The 20315-nt window shown below is 36.2% G+C and overlaps 1 protein-coding gene across 1 annotated transcript in view; it reads right to left on the bottom strand.

The window, feature by feature from the left end:
• LOC121330074 (doublecortin domain-containing protein 1-like) overlaps positions 1–20315 on the bottom strand; it is an 85064-nt gene that overhangs the window by 40142 nt on the left and 24607 nt on the right. Inside the window, exons 9-15 of the mRNA XM_041276344.1 lie at positions 11241–11333; positions 9837–10007; positions 6903–7004; positions 5841–6007; positions 3450–3575; positions 2107–2212; positions 501–644 (exon numbers count right to left, since the gene is read on the bottom strand). Coding sequence (XP_041132278.1) covers positions 501–644; positions 2107–2212; positions 3450–3575; positions 5841–6007; positions 6903–7004; positions 9837–10007; positions 11241–11333 — 909 coding nt within the window. The remainder of the gene's footprint in view (positions 1–500; positions 645–2106; positions 2213–3449; positions 3576–5840; positions 6008–6902; positions 7005–9836; positions 10008–11240; positions 11334–20315) is intronic.

The following is a 20315-nucleotide window of genomic DNA, read 5'->3' as shown; positions in this document are numbered from 1 at the left end:
CTCCCATCATAAGAATGTTCCTAATACATTACAAAGATCAACGAGAGCGAAAAATCACAGGGAAGGCAGTAAACTGTATGAATCAATGAACTGTTCTCTCATGTGGACTCAGCTCTACAGTCTTACACAATAATCCCCTTGATGTAACATAATGAACTGCTATTGAAGAACTGAAGATGCTATTGCCACTGGCACAATAGACACAATATTAAATTCTGTTATTTTTTTTGTCACCCACACCGCAGAGATTTTACTGCTTACCACGGAAATGCTTGCATTGTGTTACAGAGCACAAAATACACTACTGTTGAAATTACAGTCTGCTAATTTAGACTAGTTTATAGAAGGCTGCTTATACAGATTTGGACTTTAAATTCACCATGTCCCAGTTCAGAGAGCATACAGCCTAAATCCTAATCCCCACTGTATTTTTCACATTACCAATGCTCAAATTATTCATTCTAATAACCCCATCAGCGATTGACCCTCAATTACAATACCTTGGTGATCATCCATATGTCAGCTAAAGGCCAAGTTGTTGCTGCTGCTGCGTTCATCCGGTTTTCATTGTCTTTTTTTCTGAAGGCCTTTCTGCTCCTGTTTTCCATAGTGACACTGACATACAAAACCATCTGAAGATCTTCCTACATACAGAAAAGCAAATACAACAAGAACATGCTCTTTGACCAAACACAGGAAATTTGTATTTGCCATCACTCCATGTTACAATATAAAGCCACTGGGGGGCACTGTGTGCAATAACAACATTATATCAGTCAATCAATCAATCAATCAATCTTTATTTTATATAGCGCCTTTCATAGTGGACCACCATCACAAAGTGCTTCACAAGATGCAGTAACAAGAAAATCCATAACAATTTAAATACACTAGAAAGTGCATAATACATGATATAAAATAAAAATAGAAAAATAATATATATATATATATATATATATATATATATATATATATATATATATATATATATATATATATATATATATATATATATATATATAATGTGTGTTATTTTCAGCATTTACAAGTAAAGGCAACTAAAATGTATGTTAAAAAGAACGTCATTTTCATATGCACAGTATGAATATGACCATTTGGTAAAAACATTTATTTTATTTTTTTCAAATGAAGAACACCGCGTAAGCTTACTGCACATCTGTTTTAATTTGAACTTTAAAATAAAGGATCTGGCTTTCAATCTAAGAGTGTGGCTTGGGTGTGCTTATTTCTTTGAACGAGCGTCACAGCCCTTTTAATGGGTCCTGTGTTAAACAAAACAACCTCTACTGTAAGTGTGCCCCCAGTTCTTAAAACGCTGCCTTGACAAAATAATCCACAGTTCTTCAGCTTCAGCAGCTCCCCTGACTTACCCTGCTTCTGTTTCACAGCTTCATCTCATTTACAGATTAATAATAATAATAATAATAAATAATAATAATAATAATAATAATAATAATAATAATAATAATGTAAGCTCTAAGGTTTGGACATTGATTGATGTGATTCATAACAGTTGCACACAGTGCCGACTGGTTCGGCCAAGGGTAGAGATGTTTTAAGCCAATTATGTGCTGATTATTATGTTTTTGGAAAGTATCTACAGCACAGACTTCCTTTCAAAGAAGATATAATTCTCTTTGAAAAAGATAACGATGTAAAAATAGAAAGTACAAATTAGACTCAACAGTAAACAGCTGAAATGACAGCTAAGACACAGTTCACACACCCAATATAAAAGTTTGGTCCTCGCAGATCCTGGAGTTTCCACAACAATCATACAATAATTATTATTATTTTAATTTTATTTTTCAAATCCCGAGGCACATTGCAGTTAATTACACATCTTATGAACTGTATTTATGTTGCCTGTGTGTAGTGTTGTTCTCCTTTTATAGAACACCCTTACTGTGTATCCGGCTTGCTTTGTTTTCAGTTTTATTATTACTGTATTATGATGGATTCCATGTCAAGAATTGAAATGGTTAGCAATTGAGGAAGCTAATCCTAAATTATGTTCATACCAATGATGGCCCAAAACTCTATAAACACACACACATATATATACAGCCATAGCAAAAGATTCACCTTAAGCTGTATGAAGTGAGAGTCCCAATCCACTTTTTCCTGCTGATGATGACTCCCCTGTTGTCCATAATTGTAGTTCTCTGGGAATCCTATGAAAGCCTCCCACCTACAGAATGAGAAGACACAAGGCGGTTATTCAATTGATCTTAGCATGGACAAATCTAAATACAGCACCACCAAATAACCAAATAGTGCTCTTGCATTTTACACCGGTGTTTGATAGACTCCACGGAATGTTATATTGCACTGGCTGGCATGATGCATACAATTGTACATCTCCTTCAGTCACTGTGTGTATAATTGTATCATTGTAAGTTTACCATTAATGGATTTAGTTTAGAATATGTTTTTTTAATTTTTTTTTTTTTTTTAAGTTATGGCAGGGCAACTTCTTGAACTCCACAGAGTTCACACAAAGTGTTTGGAAATTTCTAAAAATGAAATAAAGAATTTGTGACCGAAGGGCATATACAAAAATGTGTCAGTTTTTGTATAAACAGTAGGGTGGTAACATTTGGTGTGTACCAAGAGGAGGACACCAATACACATGAGCCAATGCTTCTTATGTACTGCATACATACAGTATATACATACATACAGTGTACAACAATGACAACTCTGTCTAAACTTGGAAATGCTTTGTGTTGAAACTAAAATAAGTACACCAGAAAAGTCTCACCATAGAAAATCACTTCTAAAGACACAGAATCAATTATATTTGTAAAAAGCTAATCATGAATGCAGACAACAGGCTAAATACAACTGAACTTATTTTATTGGCTCATTAAACTAATTAGAAGTATGTAAATCATGAAATTGTTTTGCAGCTAGCTTTGTCTTCAGACTCTGATTTCACTGTAAACACAAGGTTTGGGTATTCTTGGTCTGGTAAGTTCTTAACAGCACAAAACACCACTGGCATGACTTGACTCCAAATGTCGCAGTCTCATCAAGAATGAAAAGAAAGACAGTAGGAAGACTGAATGAAAGCTGGTGATGCAGGTTATCTGCAGACTTGGTGAAGAGATGCATTGAAAGGTCATGATGCAGAAGTCCTGCGCTATCACACAGACCATGCTGATCAAGTGTCAGGACTTTATACAAAACGCTTTTCCCAGTGGATGGGCTCTAAATGATTCTGAGAATCCTGCTAACAGGAGAAAAAAAGAAATCCTGGTCTTTCAATTAAGGAAAGTAAACTGTCATACTTTAATACAACACTACCTGCCACAAGTACCATTTTTGGTACACTGGTACATGGGTCACTGTGGCTCCAGAATACTCAAATCTAATAACCGCCTGTGGTATAGAAACAGAAACAATGAACACTATCATTCCCTTACTTTTCTAATCCAGTCGGTAGTTCAGAATCAGGGTCCAGAAGAGATTTATAAACAACTCTGTTATCTTCTTCCACAACTGCCGTTACCCTGTCAAATGTCAGACTCAGAACAGGGTTGTAGGGTGACCTGTGGGGAAAAAGAAAGCAAATGCTAATTAGCACGAAGGAAAACTGCAATTCAGAATATTGCCTCCTATCCAAATAAATAAATAAATGCATTGAGACAGTAAACGTGCTCCTCTAATTAGGTTGTATAATCCTATCTCTGTGCAATAGCCTCTTAAACCTACTCACACAGTAGTTTTAAATATGCAACGACTGCTAGTAAATGGACTAGCATGAGTTAAATGGAGGAATGAGAGATATATTCAATCTTTTATTGAAACTGATAAAATGCTATTTCTATAAATAGTGGTATTATTATTATTATTATTATTATTATTATTATTATTATTATTATTATTATTATTACTACTACTACTATACAGTACTGCATGTATTAACCAAACAGTACATACAAACTTGAATTAACTGTAGCTCTTTTACAGTCTTAAAGATCTTTTTTAAAAGAGCCTCTAAACTTCTTCTAACTTGATGTCTTTTTAAGAGACAATACGTTTCAAATTACGCTACAATGTTTCATTATTTATTTTATTCTTTCATTCATTTTCTGTGCTAATAAACACTTTCCCTACAGAATAATTTCCAGTTAGTTACAATCATCCTAATGCACTTGTGCTCCCTAAACACAAGCCATAGAAACTTGTTTAAAATAATACTTCAGCAAAATGACACCTGTCATGTACTCAGAAACTGCCTTTTCTTTTTTATTGCAGTTGTCTTGACAATAATAATAAAAAAAAATAATCAGACGAAAAACAGCAACCAGTACAGATCAATATCTGGATTTAAATGGAAGCACAATGATCTACTCAACATTAACTTCAGCACTGTAAAACCTTAACTAATCTTCATTCTCTATTCCAGGCATTCTTCCCAATGATCAAACTCATGAATTGAGCTGAATTGTGCTGTGGTCTTTTGATGTGGATCACTGTCCACTAAGAACTAGGGTTAACCTGCTGAACTCAGCCCACAGCATATTTGCTTAACCATCATTTCACAATGGCTTTTAGAGGGATTAAGCAGCAGCATGGTGTAAAGCCCTGTGTTTCGTTTCTGTACAGCGAAGATTAAACCCAGATTGAGCTGTAAGTGAAAATAAGCCTGGCAGTCTTATTCTGGTCCGCAGTGGATTCCAGGCTGCATCACAAAGCCACCATTCCATCTGGCACCATTTCTGGGGGCTTTGGATTGAATAAACATGGAGGCTAGTCACTAGGCTCCCCTCTCAGCCCCTGCAGAGAGTGATCCGCCCAGGTCAGAGCTGAGCAGCACTAACAAAAGCAGTGTGGGAAAGTCAGACAACACTCTTATCAGCTCGGTGCTTGGTCTGCGCTGCCTTTACTATCAGCAACACACAAATCATTTCCAAAGAACATCTAATAGGGACAAGTACAAGTTAAGGTACTTAGCTGGCATTTATTATTATTATTATTATTATTATTATTATTATTATTATTATTATTATTATTCAACATTTATGATACCTATTTTAACTCTAGGTACCACTGAAATATTGCACTGGGTATTTTATAGAGTACATACTGCACACCTCATAATATATCAGTTCCTAAAACTCTAGAAGAGAAAAAAGACGTACTGTATTTGTAATAATGCATTTAACACATAGGTTAAGGAACAGTTACAGCATGTTAGCTCACAGATTCCAGCTACATTATAAAAAGGAATCCTCAAGGAATCAATTCTCCCAGTCTGTGTCAGTCTGTGTAAATGGCAGATGAAAAAAAAAAAAAAATTGTCACAGGCAACATTTACACCTGAATTAAATTAACATAACATTATCTATAGCTTTATGTTTACTGTCACAACAGTTACAAAATTAGGACCTGGTACTAGATCTGTGGGTTCATACTTTTCAATTACTGTTCACTTTGCCTTAAGTATAAAAAAAGGAGGACACAAATGAGATGGAACCACAGTAGCGGGTCAGGGCGGCCCACAACAATGACAGTGTGATGGGCTTCGGCCCCCTGTGGGGCTTCCATCTGCCATCATTAAGGTGGCTATTCAGACATGAAAAAATCCTGCTTGCTGTGCTGACAGGCAGGCATCAGGAACGATGACAAGACATTACAAGAGATGTCAACGATTCTGCCTGAAACGAGACCTCCTGAACATTCCCAGCGATGTAATAAAAACAGTTGCTGTGTCGTACTTGGAGGCAATGTTAGGGTCACGCTACGCTGTTCATTAGCGTTTGGAAGCTGCAGGCGTGGAGAGTCGCGCAGATATCAAATACAATCCTTACCGGTAGTCTTCTCCATATGACACCCAAACCCTTTGCTCATTTTGAAGGGAACGTGGGTTGCATATTTCTTGTCCTTGTTCATCAAACAGGCAAGTGGGAATGAGGTTAAGGCCTGAAGGCTTGTACTTTTGGGAAGACTGCAGTCTCTGATCAACCATCTGCAGTAACTGGAATAATTATTTAAAAAAAATTATTAAATAATAATTATAAATAAAAAAAAAAAAAAAAGAAAGAAAAAAGGAAATGATAGAAACTGTCTCCATTCTTTGAAAGAACTGTACAGTGACACATAATAATTGAATTACAAATGGATGTCACAGGAGTGTGAAATGACTGAGCTGTTTATCTTGGTGTACAGGGGCAAAATGAGCGCAGGCTTTTAACCAGCAGGGGGTGCAACAGGATTATTATTGGGCTTTGACCTCTTGTTCTGAGACGGAATGCTAATGAGTCAGATGCACAGTATGCTTTTTCCTGACAGTGACTAACGCTTCCAGCCCATCACCAGGACAGTGATTTGTCATATTTATTTATTTATTTATTTATATAATAAATATTCATATTTATTTTTCTTAAATATTTTTTGGCAACAATGTATATTTTAATTTATATCTGTTATATGTAATGTAGTGCACATCCCAAATATCAAAATCTAAATATCTAAATATAAAAAACCCGATATGAAATCGACCAGAAGAGTAATAGGCAGTCATTAAAATGTCCAGTGCTGTAAATGTCAAGGAATTACTTCAATTCAATGACAGCTAATATTTCTTTTTTTGAAAACCAGTTCAAGGTTATTAAATATAAATATGGACCAAATATCAGTACAGAAGGTATGATTGACTAAGATTATTTAAACTGTACTGTGTGTATGTTGTGTGTATGAACGTATGTTGTTGCCCCCCTGTGGGAATTTTCCTGGAAACTTACTGTGTAAATAAATGACATATTTATGTAAATTAAAGATATGTATATGTTCTGGTATATGTTGGTGTCATTTTACAAAGGTAGCTTTTCCTGTGATGTACTTCACTTCAGATAATCTAGTCTCATACTTACTCTGTCCATCATAAGGTTGACATCCTTTCCGCAGCCCTTTTCCCATAACTTCCTGTTGATGTAAACAACAGTGTCCCCAGTGTCCTGCCCATTTTCATATACCTGGAATCCAACAAACATGAGATGAAAGCATACTAGGGCTGTGCAAAGCAGACTTCTGCATTGCCAACAGTGTCACATGGTGGCCAAATATTGCAACTGCAATGTGAATCCTAAAGGAAATGTCCAATCTGGTTTTCTTTTTTATTTTATTTTTTTGCTTAATGCCTTAGGTTATTAACAACATGCTAAGATAGAACATGAATATGTTAAAACTTTGAAAATAATGCAGTCCCTCTATCAACTGAATTGTACCATAACACTTCAAAAGAAAGCGTAATACTTGCAGATTCTATGATCCATCTCATTGCGAGTGAGTCTGCTATTCTAGTATGTGATTGGAGTTCAGAACGTTGAGATAGAGCCAACAGGGTCCTGTCACAGTGCCAAATTAATTAACCGACTGTCTAGCAAACCAATAAAATCTGCACTCATGTCCTGTATGTTAAGGTACACATTAGTGCTAGTGTGCCGTTTTTGTGGGTGTCACTTGCTTTAGTTCCTTTAAATGAAAAAAAAAAAAAGTTTATTTTAGAGCCCAGATTAAATGCATTTTCAAACAGGAGTTTGTAAAATATGTATCGATCATCTGATTACTTTCCCAATACTAACTGCAGTCTTGCAGGAACATTTCGATTTTTAAAGTCACGCTGTATTTAGTTCAGTTATTGACCTTGCCTAAAGGCTTGCTGCAGAGTGTGGTGAGAAGAACAGGCATTGGGTCAGATCGGCTCATAGCCAGTAACTGCACCCTTTTGATGCAGGTGCATGGAAATAGCATGTAGAGGAATTTTGACTCATTTAACCTTTTATGGCTCCGAACAAGAGACCATTTACGACCAAGAGAGATGTTTACAGTGGTCCTTCTGACTTACACAATGTGTTTTGGAGTGGACGTGGGATGCATTTATGTATTAAAGCAGGAGAAGGTAAAACTGCCTCAGAATAAACCCGTCCCCATACGTAAGTAAACTGGGAATTAATTTCATTTTGTTCTACTTTGTTTAAACTCATACTTGTTACATCAACGTAAAGCAAAAAAAAAAAAAAAAAAAAAAAAAAAAAAAAAAAAAAACAGCAACTCTGAGCTGATACTATTAATGGTAAAATGAGGCATAATTTAAGCTTTTGGAAACAATGCCTAACAGAACAGCTCCTAATGATAACACACGTGTCGCACGCTGAAGTGCATTCTTGTCACGTGGATTCTGTGACATCACATGACACATGAGGCTGTGGGCTGTATTTTCACCTGCCTTATTCTTTTTACAGTATACAGTATGAATAACCTTTTTCAGATATGTTTTGGTTAGAAAGTATTCTGTTGCTGGGCAGTGGTTGTAAGGCTGACTCAAAGAATCAGGGCATTGACTTTCATAAGACAAGCTGGACCGTATAATTTACATTCAGAAAAGTTCCAAAAGTCTGAGGTTTCCCAGGATTCATTTAGCTTGTAAGCCAATGATTTAAAAAAGCATTACAAAAAAAAAATAAGGAAATGAAAATAAACAGAATATCCTCCCTCCCTAATCTACTCTCGCAACTCAATGAAAATGTTCAGCATCTGTTGTCCATATAGTCTTCAAGAGAGTGCTACATTATGCAAAGACGCAGATGTGACAGGGCTAACTCTGTAACATAAGTACAGCAAATACTCCACCAAGAGCCACTAATTGAGAGATAACAAACAAATGAAGTATTAGGGGAGAGGACAAACTCCCTGGGTGCATGAGTGTCTGTGGCAGTAAGGTTCAATGGTTACATTTAAACCATGTGTCCACCGGGATAGTGCTGTTGCTCTGACAAGCCTTTCTTTCCTGCTGGCCGCCCAGCTGGCAATTCCCAAGACACCTTCAAGGATGTCAGGGACAGGAAAAACCAGCCTCATTACAACAGGCACTACAGGGAGCTGACATTTTAGACAAATCCAGGCCTTAAATCAGATTAGCAGCACTGTATCTCTCTGGCACTCCAGACACAAGGGAAACGTCACCTTTCCCTTGTAATAGTCATTCATGATTATCAGTGTTTATGAGCCCTACAATGGCACACAGAATTTCTAAAATGTGTTCCTGGCAGTTTTAGTTACAGAAGTAAAAATCCCATGTTGTTTTTCGATAATGTCACAAATTCTTGGATACTGTGCAACGCACACTGGTGTTTTTTTTTTTTTTTTTTGCTTGGTAGTGTCTACAGTTAGATTTCCCCCCTGCCCCCTCATTCAATGCGTTCAGCATCTTAACATTCATATACGAAAGGTTCATTCTGAGACTCAAAGTAATCTCTTTTTTTTTTTTTTTTAATGTATGTTTTTCCACTGATAACATTCTACACATACATTATTTTAAAGGGCTCTAATTTGGCGGCTCATAATAAATGTGTTTAGTTTTCAGTTGTGCCAGCAGGACTCTCAGACTCAACTCAACCTACAGCAAAGAGTTTCTAATTCTCAGTTTCACAGTCCTGGCCATGGCAAACACAGCATGCAGCCTAGATATAATTGTAGAGAAAGAGCACTGCTTCATCTCCCATAGTTTCAGAATAAAAGTTTGGTCTCGACAGGCTTTTCACCTTCTCCTGGGGGCAACAGAAACAAAACAAATGTACTTTAGCTTTTTCAGAGTTATACAAACACAGCAGTTGATGAACTAAGATTGCCTGTCACAAACAATAATAGGACAACGCCACTGTGACACTAGACACCAGACACACAGACAATAGGCAGTGAAATTCAAACTAAGTACTTGTTCTAACTGTGTCTAAAATCAGAAGATAAACATCATGTTGCTTTTCAAGTTCTTGATGACACACTGACAAGATAAGAGTGGCACTCACTTTTAGCTGCAGGCCCTGTGGATCACTGCTGCTTGCTGAAAGCTGTTTAAGGTGCCGGTACATATAGCCGGCACATTGCTCCTCCTCAGCCTGTAATTGCAGGGCAAGTTTGGAGAGCTGACCCTTGTGCTTTTTGATGGCTGCTTGCAATTCATCAATCAGCTGGTCCACCTGAAGGGGTTAAATGATAAGGGGCAATAACAGAGAGAGAGAATTACTGCTGTCACACCTATTAGTCTTTTATGGATATAATAAAACAACTTGGGACCAGCAGGAAGCTTGTTGCGAATGAATTATTGCCGTCAGTGTGTCCAGCATAAAAGTTCATATTGAGACGAGCGTCATCTCAGCACTGCCTTGAGCCTTACTCTGTTTGGCTGACTGCATTTCTAAGAGACAGTAAGTTCATTTCAGTTGGAACTGTTGTTGTCCATTTTCAGACACCAGCAAGTAAACGAAATGGAATCTTGAATCACGGAGAATGTGTACAACCCAAAAAGAAAGCAAAATGTGACATGGATGGAGGCGAAGCTGCTGAAATGGGTCTGTTTGTTTGTTTTTGTTTTTTAGACCCAATACATTCTTCCTATTCTTCATGAGGCAATGAGGGAGTGGGGATGTCTAAATGCCTTGCATGGTAAACATAAATCAAGAGTTTGCTTTTTTTTTTTTTTTTTTTAATTTAGTAGTCGACAATTGTTTTTTTATCATTTTCTCCCAATTTAGAGTAGCCAATTATTTTTAGGCTCAGCTCACTGCTGACTTGGGAGCGGATAAGACGAACACACACTGTCCTCTGAAGTGTCTGCTGTCAGCCGACTGCTTCTTTTCACAAAGCAGACCCACTATGCAGCCACCTCAGAGCTACAGTGTAGGAGGACAATGCGGCTCTAGGCAGCTAACAGGCAAGCCTGCAGGTGCCCGACCAGACTACAGGGGCCGCTGCTGTGTGATGAGCTGAGGACACCCTGGACGGCACTGCCCCCTGGGAACTCCCATCCATGGTCAGCAGTGGACTAGCCTGGACTTGAACCGGCCACGTCCAGGCTACAGGGTGCATCCGATCGCCACGCAGAGCGCATTTACCGGACGCGCCACTCAGGAGCCGCAAGAGTTTGCTTTACTGTGTGTTTATGGTTGTATGGCTTCTGTTTAAAGACTGCATATAGTCTGTACAGTAACTTACTGTTAGTTATTTCAGACCTGGGGGAAAAATCCATTGGAGCTCTTTTAATCATTTCTTAACTATTTTTAATATGTATTTTTAAAAATAAATAAGATTCTCTACTGTTTTGGATTTCTGAAATGTATTTATCAAAATATGAAATGAATACTATATACAGTCCACACAAATCTCTTTATTCCATATGTTCTACTGTACTGGACTTAACATGAATTCCATACCTCTTCTTTGTTGTTATACAGTTCTTCCACTGTCATTGACAGTATTCCCTTCTTTGTGACTTTCTCGTTGTTATTATCAAGGGCATAATCCAACTAATATAAAAAAAAAGTGTATTATAAAAGGAGTTATAAACAGTAACATATCATTAACGCTTATAAAACACATATGTTAGGGGGAATAAACCATGTTTACAAATGCTTATTAACACATCTTGTAAAACTACCTGTGTGTGATGCATATAGGCTACCTGTGGCAGTTCACTGCATGAGCAACACTTGAATATTTTTTTGTAAGACCAATACCTTTTATTTTACCACTGTTATATAACTAACTGTTAGTACCACACATAGGCCAACATTTAAAACATGTAATGGAAGCCTTCATAAGTGCTGACAAGGAGCCTCTCCACTAGCCTTTTGCCATACAGAGAGGGACAAATTACTTATTTATATATACACAACACACTTAGAAGGCCCAGCTGCAGGTATTTTTTTCTTTTTTTTTGGAAAGTGCATTTTAATCAGGTCCCTATTCAGGGAACGAACAAATGGGGAAAGGGAGGTTTACATTATAGAGTTAAGTGCTGGGGCCCTTCTCTTTTTTTTGCTCAGAGCGAAATCAATCATTTGTCCAGACTGTGGGACTCAGAGTTAGTTACTGAAAAGAGACCCATATATACACAAGTCAATAATTCATTGTGCGCCATTGTTGTGCTGAAGCAGAGTGCTTACAAAAAGCTGCCTGGCTCCCTCTCAGAATGAGTGTCACTGTATTCAGTGACCAGGAGAGGCCCTTTTGTTTGAAGCCATTGCTGGCTGCAGTTTATGTATGGGAAAGAAAAGTGACTGCTTGCAGAGCAGCCCAGTATATCCTTGTCTCCTCTGCACATTAGTGTAGTACTTCCAGTGCAGTGCTAGCCATTTAATGAAAACTATTACTCTAAGAAAGACTACATGTCATCTGTTACTTTTAAAAGCAGTATTTTGACTTTGCCTTTTAACTTTTTGATCTGGTAAAATTCACCTACATTTGGACCAATACAAACAAAGTGAGAGAAAACTAATTTACCCGAAATGTCTTGGGTACTACTGCGTTAGTTCTTACTTCCACTTACCAGTTCTGATTTTCTCTTTCGTCAATGTAAACTAGAAAGTTTTAAAAAACACTTTCTCACCCATCTCTGCTAGTAAGACAGCCCTAAACAATAATGGCAGACAGACCACATGTCATGCACAATAGAGCCAGAGCAAGTGCTGCAGTTTTGTTCAAGATGATGGGTGCACAGACAACACCTAGGCTGAACTCATCGGACCTCACTACCCACTGCATCCAGTTTATTTGATGTTAGCTTGGTGCATAGCAAAAACAGGGCATCATCTGTGGGAAAAGTTCACTTGAATCACTGTTGGCAAAACATGTGATAATTTGCAGGAAAATACATTTTTCAGCTCCTGTCCTTGAACACATCAATAGCATTCCAATGCAAATGTATCCCCCCCACCCCACCACCTCCCAACCAAATAACAAAGACGATCTTTCATGGCAAGGTCTCACAAGGTTTCTAAGTGTGACAATATACCAGCCAGCATATAATACAATGTTTCCTTTTGCCCGCAATGGGTTTGAAACCAAAGTTGTGCTCTCAGTTAAACAGGTTACACAACTGTCCCTCAAACTCAATGTGAGCTATAGGCTAAACAGTGGGAGTCCAATCATGCATACCATTCCAATCTTTAGAGAACCAGCAACAGCAATCTGCTGTTTTCTTTTTTCCTTGTGGTTTAAATAATAATAATAATAATAATAATAATAATAATAATAATAATAATAATAAATAAAAAGGACTGCAGTATAATACCAAGTGAATAGTGATTTTATTTCATGCATTGGTAAGGTGTATCTAATTTTGAACAGGGTATTTTTTTATGATTATATCACCGAATTCATTTTCTAGCAGACACTGGCGTACTTTTGAAACCACTCTCTAGAAGTGACAAACTGCAGGGTTAAAGCCAGGGCTTTAAATATCCCACCAAGTTACGTGGCATAACATTAACAACCAAAATGTTGTGTTGGAAATTATGAGTCTTGCTTTTCAATAGATTTAATCTACTTCCAGTACATTTAGAATGTCATACTAGCAATAGATCAATTTAGGTTAGTTATTTTTACCCCCATACTCACCAAAGTAGAACATTTAGATATGATGTATTCTGCATTATTGCAATTAATGTTTTTGTTTGTTTTCTTTAAATCATTATTTCAAAAATATTTTGTTACAGGATTTAATATGTTAAACTTAAGCCAACTGAATCCAACCATTTTCTTAAAGTTCTAACTCATATTTCTCTTTTTTGGCATATGGTACAATAAAATAATTAATATAACGAAATAAAATTGGGTCATATATATATATAATATATATATATATATATATATATATATATATATATATACATATATATATATATATATATATATATATATATATATATATATATATATATATATATAAGCATTGTGAAGAGCAGGTTGACAGCACAAATATTGGTGAAAAAACAGAAAACTGCACCTTTTGATAATGCAAGTTCAAAAATGTTTGCATACAGTTTAGAGATTGCGGATTCTATTATTAAGAATCATTAGAAGACTGCTGGAACAAAAAAGAAAGGCTCTGCTCTCAGCCAGCTTTGTGTTTCGCCTGCACCCAGCCTGACCTAGCTTGTGAAGCAGCAAGTTGGCAGCTGTGACTGCAGCACAGATTTCACACAGTGTAATTACTGCAGTGACACCAAGAATGAGAGGTAGAAAGAAAAAAAAGGCCCTACAGGTTATTAGCACTAAACACTGGGAGAAATCAAACGGAGAGTCAATGCGTAATTTCGAGGCCTATCAAGCCTCATCAGGAACAGCAGGGAGGAAAGTGCTTCACTTCATCATCTCACTCTCCGACTTTTCTTGAAAATTACAGTAATTAAAAAAGAGCTAAGTACTTCTCAGGCAAAGGATCTTTTCTTTACCCATCACCTTCTACTTGGCTGCTGATTTTGCATGACCGTTTCCCTGGCAGTCAACACAGATCTTTATTGAATGGCTCTCGGAAAGCTAATTACTAGCCGCTGGATGATTCAGTATTGATCAGGAAAGGTGGCACAGCAGAATGAGAGTACCAACACTGTGGCCCCAGCAATCGAAAGGTAATTCCAGCCCCACAGAATTGGGCCTTCTATCCCATTTATTAGCAGCAGCTGTGATGCTGCCGAATCAATACCCAACACTGGATTGATTTGTTTGTCTGAAAAGCTTTCTTTGGAAGAGGAGTACAATCAGTGGCCTCTGACTCTAAGGCCTTGACCCTAACGCTGTGTATGAGTGTATTTTATGTCAAAAAAATGGTCCCATACTTGGTGGTTACAATAACACTTACATTGAGCATTTTGGCTATTCTCCGCAGCTCATCTCGTTTTACACAAGGCTTAAAAAAAACAAAAAAGAAATTCTGAGCTAAGGACTGAATAGTTATACTTTGTATGCAAATGTATCTAATGCTGTACTTATATGCAAATATAATGCACCAGATAACTGCATCCTGCCTGCACAAGAAAATAAATATAACAAGTTTAAAACTTGGAGAGTTTAGAGGTGATAATATTGGTTCCCTGTCTAGACAAGGCACCTGCATGCAAGACTGCAACTGCAACCAGAAAATTATGCTTTAAAGAAACGGCAAATGTCCCAGAAGACAACTACAGATTGCGTGTGGTCACAAGAGTATGGGGGCCTATATAGGAAGCACACAGCTGCAGATATTAGTGCCTGTCTTCCTACCACCTACAGGTAGAGGTATATATATATGAATTAAAATGGTAAACTGGCATCACCAAATACTGAGTGCGATCCACATGTTGATGCCCTTTGAAATAACTATTAGCTGACATAGTGCAGAATGCAGAACATTGCCAGCACTAGGCTTGTGTTTTTAGTCAATAACACCTGTAGAATAACGTGTCATATTAGAGTAACTAATAGCAAACATTTAACTAATTTAGTTTAGGTGAGTATAAAAATAAAAGACAGAATTTCTGCTCATTTTAAAATCATACGCTCAAAAAAGTCATTTCCAGAAGGCTGGTCCTGCGATACCAAGCTTATTGCATCAAAGAAGGTGAATTTAATTTGAATTAAAACAGAGACAGTGAAAAGTAACATCTCATTTCCAGCAGTGCCCTGTCCTTGGGGATTTTGCTTTTAAAACTGAATGCTAGTGTTGTCATGACGCATCTTGACAGCTTCACATTTATATTTGGTTAAATATTTTAGGCTCTATACAACAACAACAACAACAACAACAACAACAACAACAAAAGAAGTATGTAAAATCGTTTTCTTTTGTTTGAACAGTTGCATTGCTGTTGGCTGAATTAACTAAACAACTGTGTTTCTATGATGTAACCCTGTTTCCTTGTAGGCAGTTTCTATTTTGTTATGTTTTGGTTTGTTTTACTGCGGTATTCACACAGTGCCCTTGGCTCAATGTGTGCAGATGAGGTGTTCTTTAAATCACCTGAAACGTTTTTGCACCAGTATGGACTTTCTTTTTCATTAGGATTTTATTAGGATTCAATTAGTCAGTCCCACTTTGTCCTAGGTGTTAGATTCTTGTCACACTGGAAAGTTTAATTCCCCATCACCTTCTTTTACACGTTACAAAAAGAAGAGAAGTGTCACTGATCAGAAATGTTTCATTACAAAGAACAGTGACTTTCAAGTCATAGAAACTCTGTCCAGTATTAATAGACAAAGAGACAGTTAATTAAAAGAGGCTGTGCATACTCCTATTATAAAGCTATTGTGCTCAGTGTATCCTAATGCATTGCAACACATTTTAAAACATAGGGCATACTTATTCTTTGAATTATAACAGGTATTTCATGCAAGCTAACTGGCTACAATTATTATTTAAAGTCTCATTTGCATGGAACAAATGTCATTAAGCTTATATTTACTGTAAACTGAATCAATCTAAAGTAAATGATTGCACAGCAGATAAAATCCTTATTTACAATTTAGATATTATTTACAGGATTTCTTGTCTCTTGTGTGCTCTGCTAGAGTTCCAGGCACGTCAATACAATTAATGATGAATAACATTGAACTACCAGTATTTCAAATGCCTTTTCAAATGTTAAGCAGCTCGCTGCCTGCAGTAGTGTTCTATATTCATTGTGTTATTGTACATATTGCCTGATTTGCACCAAATGATCTGATACCATCCAACAAATGGCATGGCTGAGTAGACAGCACTGATCAGTCATTTGCAATAAACTGTTAATAAAATTGATACGCACACAAACACACACACACACACACACACACACACGCAAAAAAAGCAACCAACAGTACTATTATACAAAGCTTTTTAAAATCATCTGTAATCACAATTTAAATTCTCTACCGAGTCTACTTTGCTGCTGCTAAAAAAAACAAAAGAGTTAAATAAAATATTGACTATTTCACAAGTTAAACAGAATCATATGTCATTGTGTATTACACTGAACAGGCTATTCCAAATGGCACTTTGTAACTGCAATAAATAGGCACAAATTCCAAAAGTATAAACACAAAAATCCGAAGCCAATCCCAATCCCAAGAAATGCAATCGTATAATACTATACCTATATATACATATTAATATCCTCGATACTAGCCATGTACAAAGACAAGCAGTACAAGAACCCCACGTGTAATTTGAGTTTGGGTATATAATAGCATCAGCTCTGCCTTTAAAACTGTGAATGGTATCAGCATGAAAACCTGCACCCCTTCATCAGTCCTCATGCTTGGTGTGATTTCGGTTCATAGCCTCTCTATTGACACCATGGCAGGTGTTCACTAAACATCTCTATTCTCTCCCTGTATACTAAAACACAGGCCACAGAGATCTCTAATCCCCTTGATGCACTGTTCTGATGTATTTTTGTGAATCTGCACCACAAAGCAAGAAAGCTTTGATATCCTGAGCACTGTAACACCGAAGCTTTACTCTTACAATGTGTTTTTACCTTGCTTGTGAAGTTTCAATGCTGTGGTCACAACCAAGATCCACATTCAAGCACTACAATAATTACTATCAATTTAACTGACAAATAAAGGATGGTTAAAGTAACGACACTCAAACACACTGTATCATACAGTATTGTATTCTATATATATATTTGATCCAGCGAGTTCAAGCCAGTATTACAACACACAACACAGACCTTACTGCCACAACAAGTTTTAAACTATGGGTTAAATAAAAATTTGGTTTACATGTTCATTGAGATAAATTACACTTCAATATTTTGACATAAATTTAAATTCCTGTCAATAAATTCCTGTTTTTGAAATATTGATAGTGTTTGATTTCATTCCAGCTATTTTGAAAGGGGCTTTAGTTGATCGTGGGTGACAGACTGATGATAATTCAGACTGAATCCGTATCTCATTCAAAGGCCAAGTTATGGCAAAATACTGGATAATTTCTGAATTTTATTGTTGCCATTTGTCATCATCTCTTAATTTTTGATACACCTTTTCTTTTAAACTATGATTTTGATAATACAGTATGCCTGACTCAGTGACTTATTTGCTTTTACTGAATTTCTGGGTGTATTCTTGTCAGACATACACCCATTTAAAACCCAGGGATTTCAAAAAGGAAAGGTATGTATTTTGATTTTGAAATAATTTAATTTTGCTTTATAAGGCAATATAAAATGCAAATGCCATGAAGAATGATACAAACACTGATTTGAAATAAAACTAGCACGCTCGATTTATTTTTTTCCTAATATAAATTTAAAAATGAAGTTGAATAGATACCAAACTAGAGATCTTGACACTAAAGGGTTACAAAAAAAAAAAGTCCACATGAAGACAAAATTTCATGTAAAAATGATGCGCATGTCAAAGGTAAAATGCACACAATTATGCAGCGCGGGCTTTCTCATGATGCATAATATGATATGAAAATAAAGTAAAAGAATAAATTGCAAAGAGAAAATGGCATAGATAATGAATGCCAGCCTAATTTCCTTCCCCTGCTGGGAAATATTAATGCTTCTTTTTCACACTTCATGGGCATCCATTGTATACACAAACATTGTCATCTAAACACGAATCAGAACATGTAAGGTTACTAGACCTTCTGCTCTAGGATAACATTTAACTTTCTTTTCATACTATTAATGCATCTTAGTGGACATACAGTGTAACCTAGTGCTTAAATAAATTATAAGGCCTGTGAGTGTTTATCAATTTCTATTGTCATCTTTGGCTTTCCAGTCTTTCCAAGCCATTTAACCAATAATGTATATTTCTTCTTGGTACAATTCATATTAATAGAAATGTCTAACATAATAAAATGTATATATGTAAAAATATAAACCTCACATTTGAACAATCCCAGGTGTTTGGCTAAACAGAAAAAAAGTCAAAATGTTCCTTCTGTTTAGGATCTCTACATGAACCAGGTGCTTTCAAATTAACCTCCCAAGTTATTTATTTGAAGCTTTTCAAAATCAACATGTTTTCTTTGTTCATGTAACACAGTAGTAAAGTACTGCCCCTACTGTACTGCTGTTTTATTTTAATGTACATGATGTCACTTGAATATTTAATGTTTTTTTTAACCCTTTCGGTGTCTGTCAAGTGGGTCAAGAAGAGCTACTTCCTTGTAGTGACCCCTGGGCAACGTCTCTGACGGCAAAAAGCTCTTCAAATCGAGCTTACCATGCAATGCTTAAGCAAAGCAATGTTGGGCTTGGTTAGTACCTGGATGGGAGACCACCTGGGAATACTGAGTGCTGTAGGCTGCATGTTAAGCTCATACGAATATATATATAGTGTCTGTCAACAGTATCCTTGTGTTAATCCTTATGCAACTATATCCACTGGTTCTACTGTGCATTTAACATACTGTAGTTTACCATAGTTTGCTATGTTTTATAATATGCTTTAGCATACCTCTTTAGACTTTACAATGTTTTTGCAGTATACTGATTCTTGATATGGGTCCCCACTTAGAATTAATATTATTTCATATAATTAAGTTTATAGTTTCCTATGGAATTAAAACAATACAATCATTGTTATGCTAATGTAATTTATGTCACTAATTTAATTTATTTATTTTCATTTCAATCCAGATTCCTTATTCAAAAGGAGGGGTGATCTCTTTCATGGTAATAATTTGCATTGATGATAAATAATTTTCTGGGAAGTGGAGCACACAAAATGGGGTGAACCTTACCCTTGCGTTTATCTCAGAAGATAAAAACATACAGATTCCTCACATGACATATTAAACTGAAGATATCTGAAGGAATCACATGTAAATTTAACGTCAATCCAAGTCAATTACTGTGTACTGTGATTATGTACATCATTCTGTCTTGTCCCTTTGGAGAAGATACAAAACGGTACTAAAGCTGCCCTCATTCCCTCCTTTGAAATAAACCTGCATCAGGCATGCATCTATTTATATAACATGGCTTACAGACTATTGCTCATATACATACTAAATCATTTACATTTGCAGCTGAGTTTGCTGTATAAACACTGAAACATGCAGAGTAAATCATATATTTATATTATCTGCGTACTTCAAATTTTACCTCTAGTTGATCTACACCTGAATAAGATCCACAACTCATTAAACAAACAGGTAGACGGAAATTAAACATACAGCACATGTCTGAAACACCATACTCTATATAATAAGCGTAAACAGAAATGTTAATTTGATGTGTGCTTATTAGAGATGAATTGTGGAGATTAACTTCAATACACATCTTGTAAAATTGACCCACTTGGTTCATAGCCAGTTTTAACTGGCCTACAGGCATAACAGACCATCTGGTCAAATATATTTAAACAAATGATGCAAAAAAACATTATTATTATTATTATTATTATTATTATTATTATTATTATTATTATTATTATTATTATTATACATTTATCTCTCAGTTATCTCTGTTTATTGCATGTAAAACATACGTTTAAGATTTAGGATATATTTCTGTCATAGC

This window comes from Polyodon spathula, chromosome 17 (genome assembly GCF_017654505.1).
Source record: "Polyodon spathula isolate WHYD16114869_AA chromosome 17, ASM1765450v1, whole genome shotgun sequence".
Classification (NCBI taxonomy): Eukaryota; Metazoa; Chordata; class Actinopteri; order Acipenseriformes; family Polyodontidae; genus Polyodon; species Polyodon spathula.
Note: the sequence above shows the minus strand (reverse complement) of the source record. Positions and strands in the feature narration are given on the sequence as shown.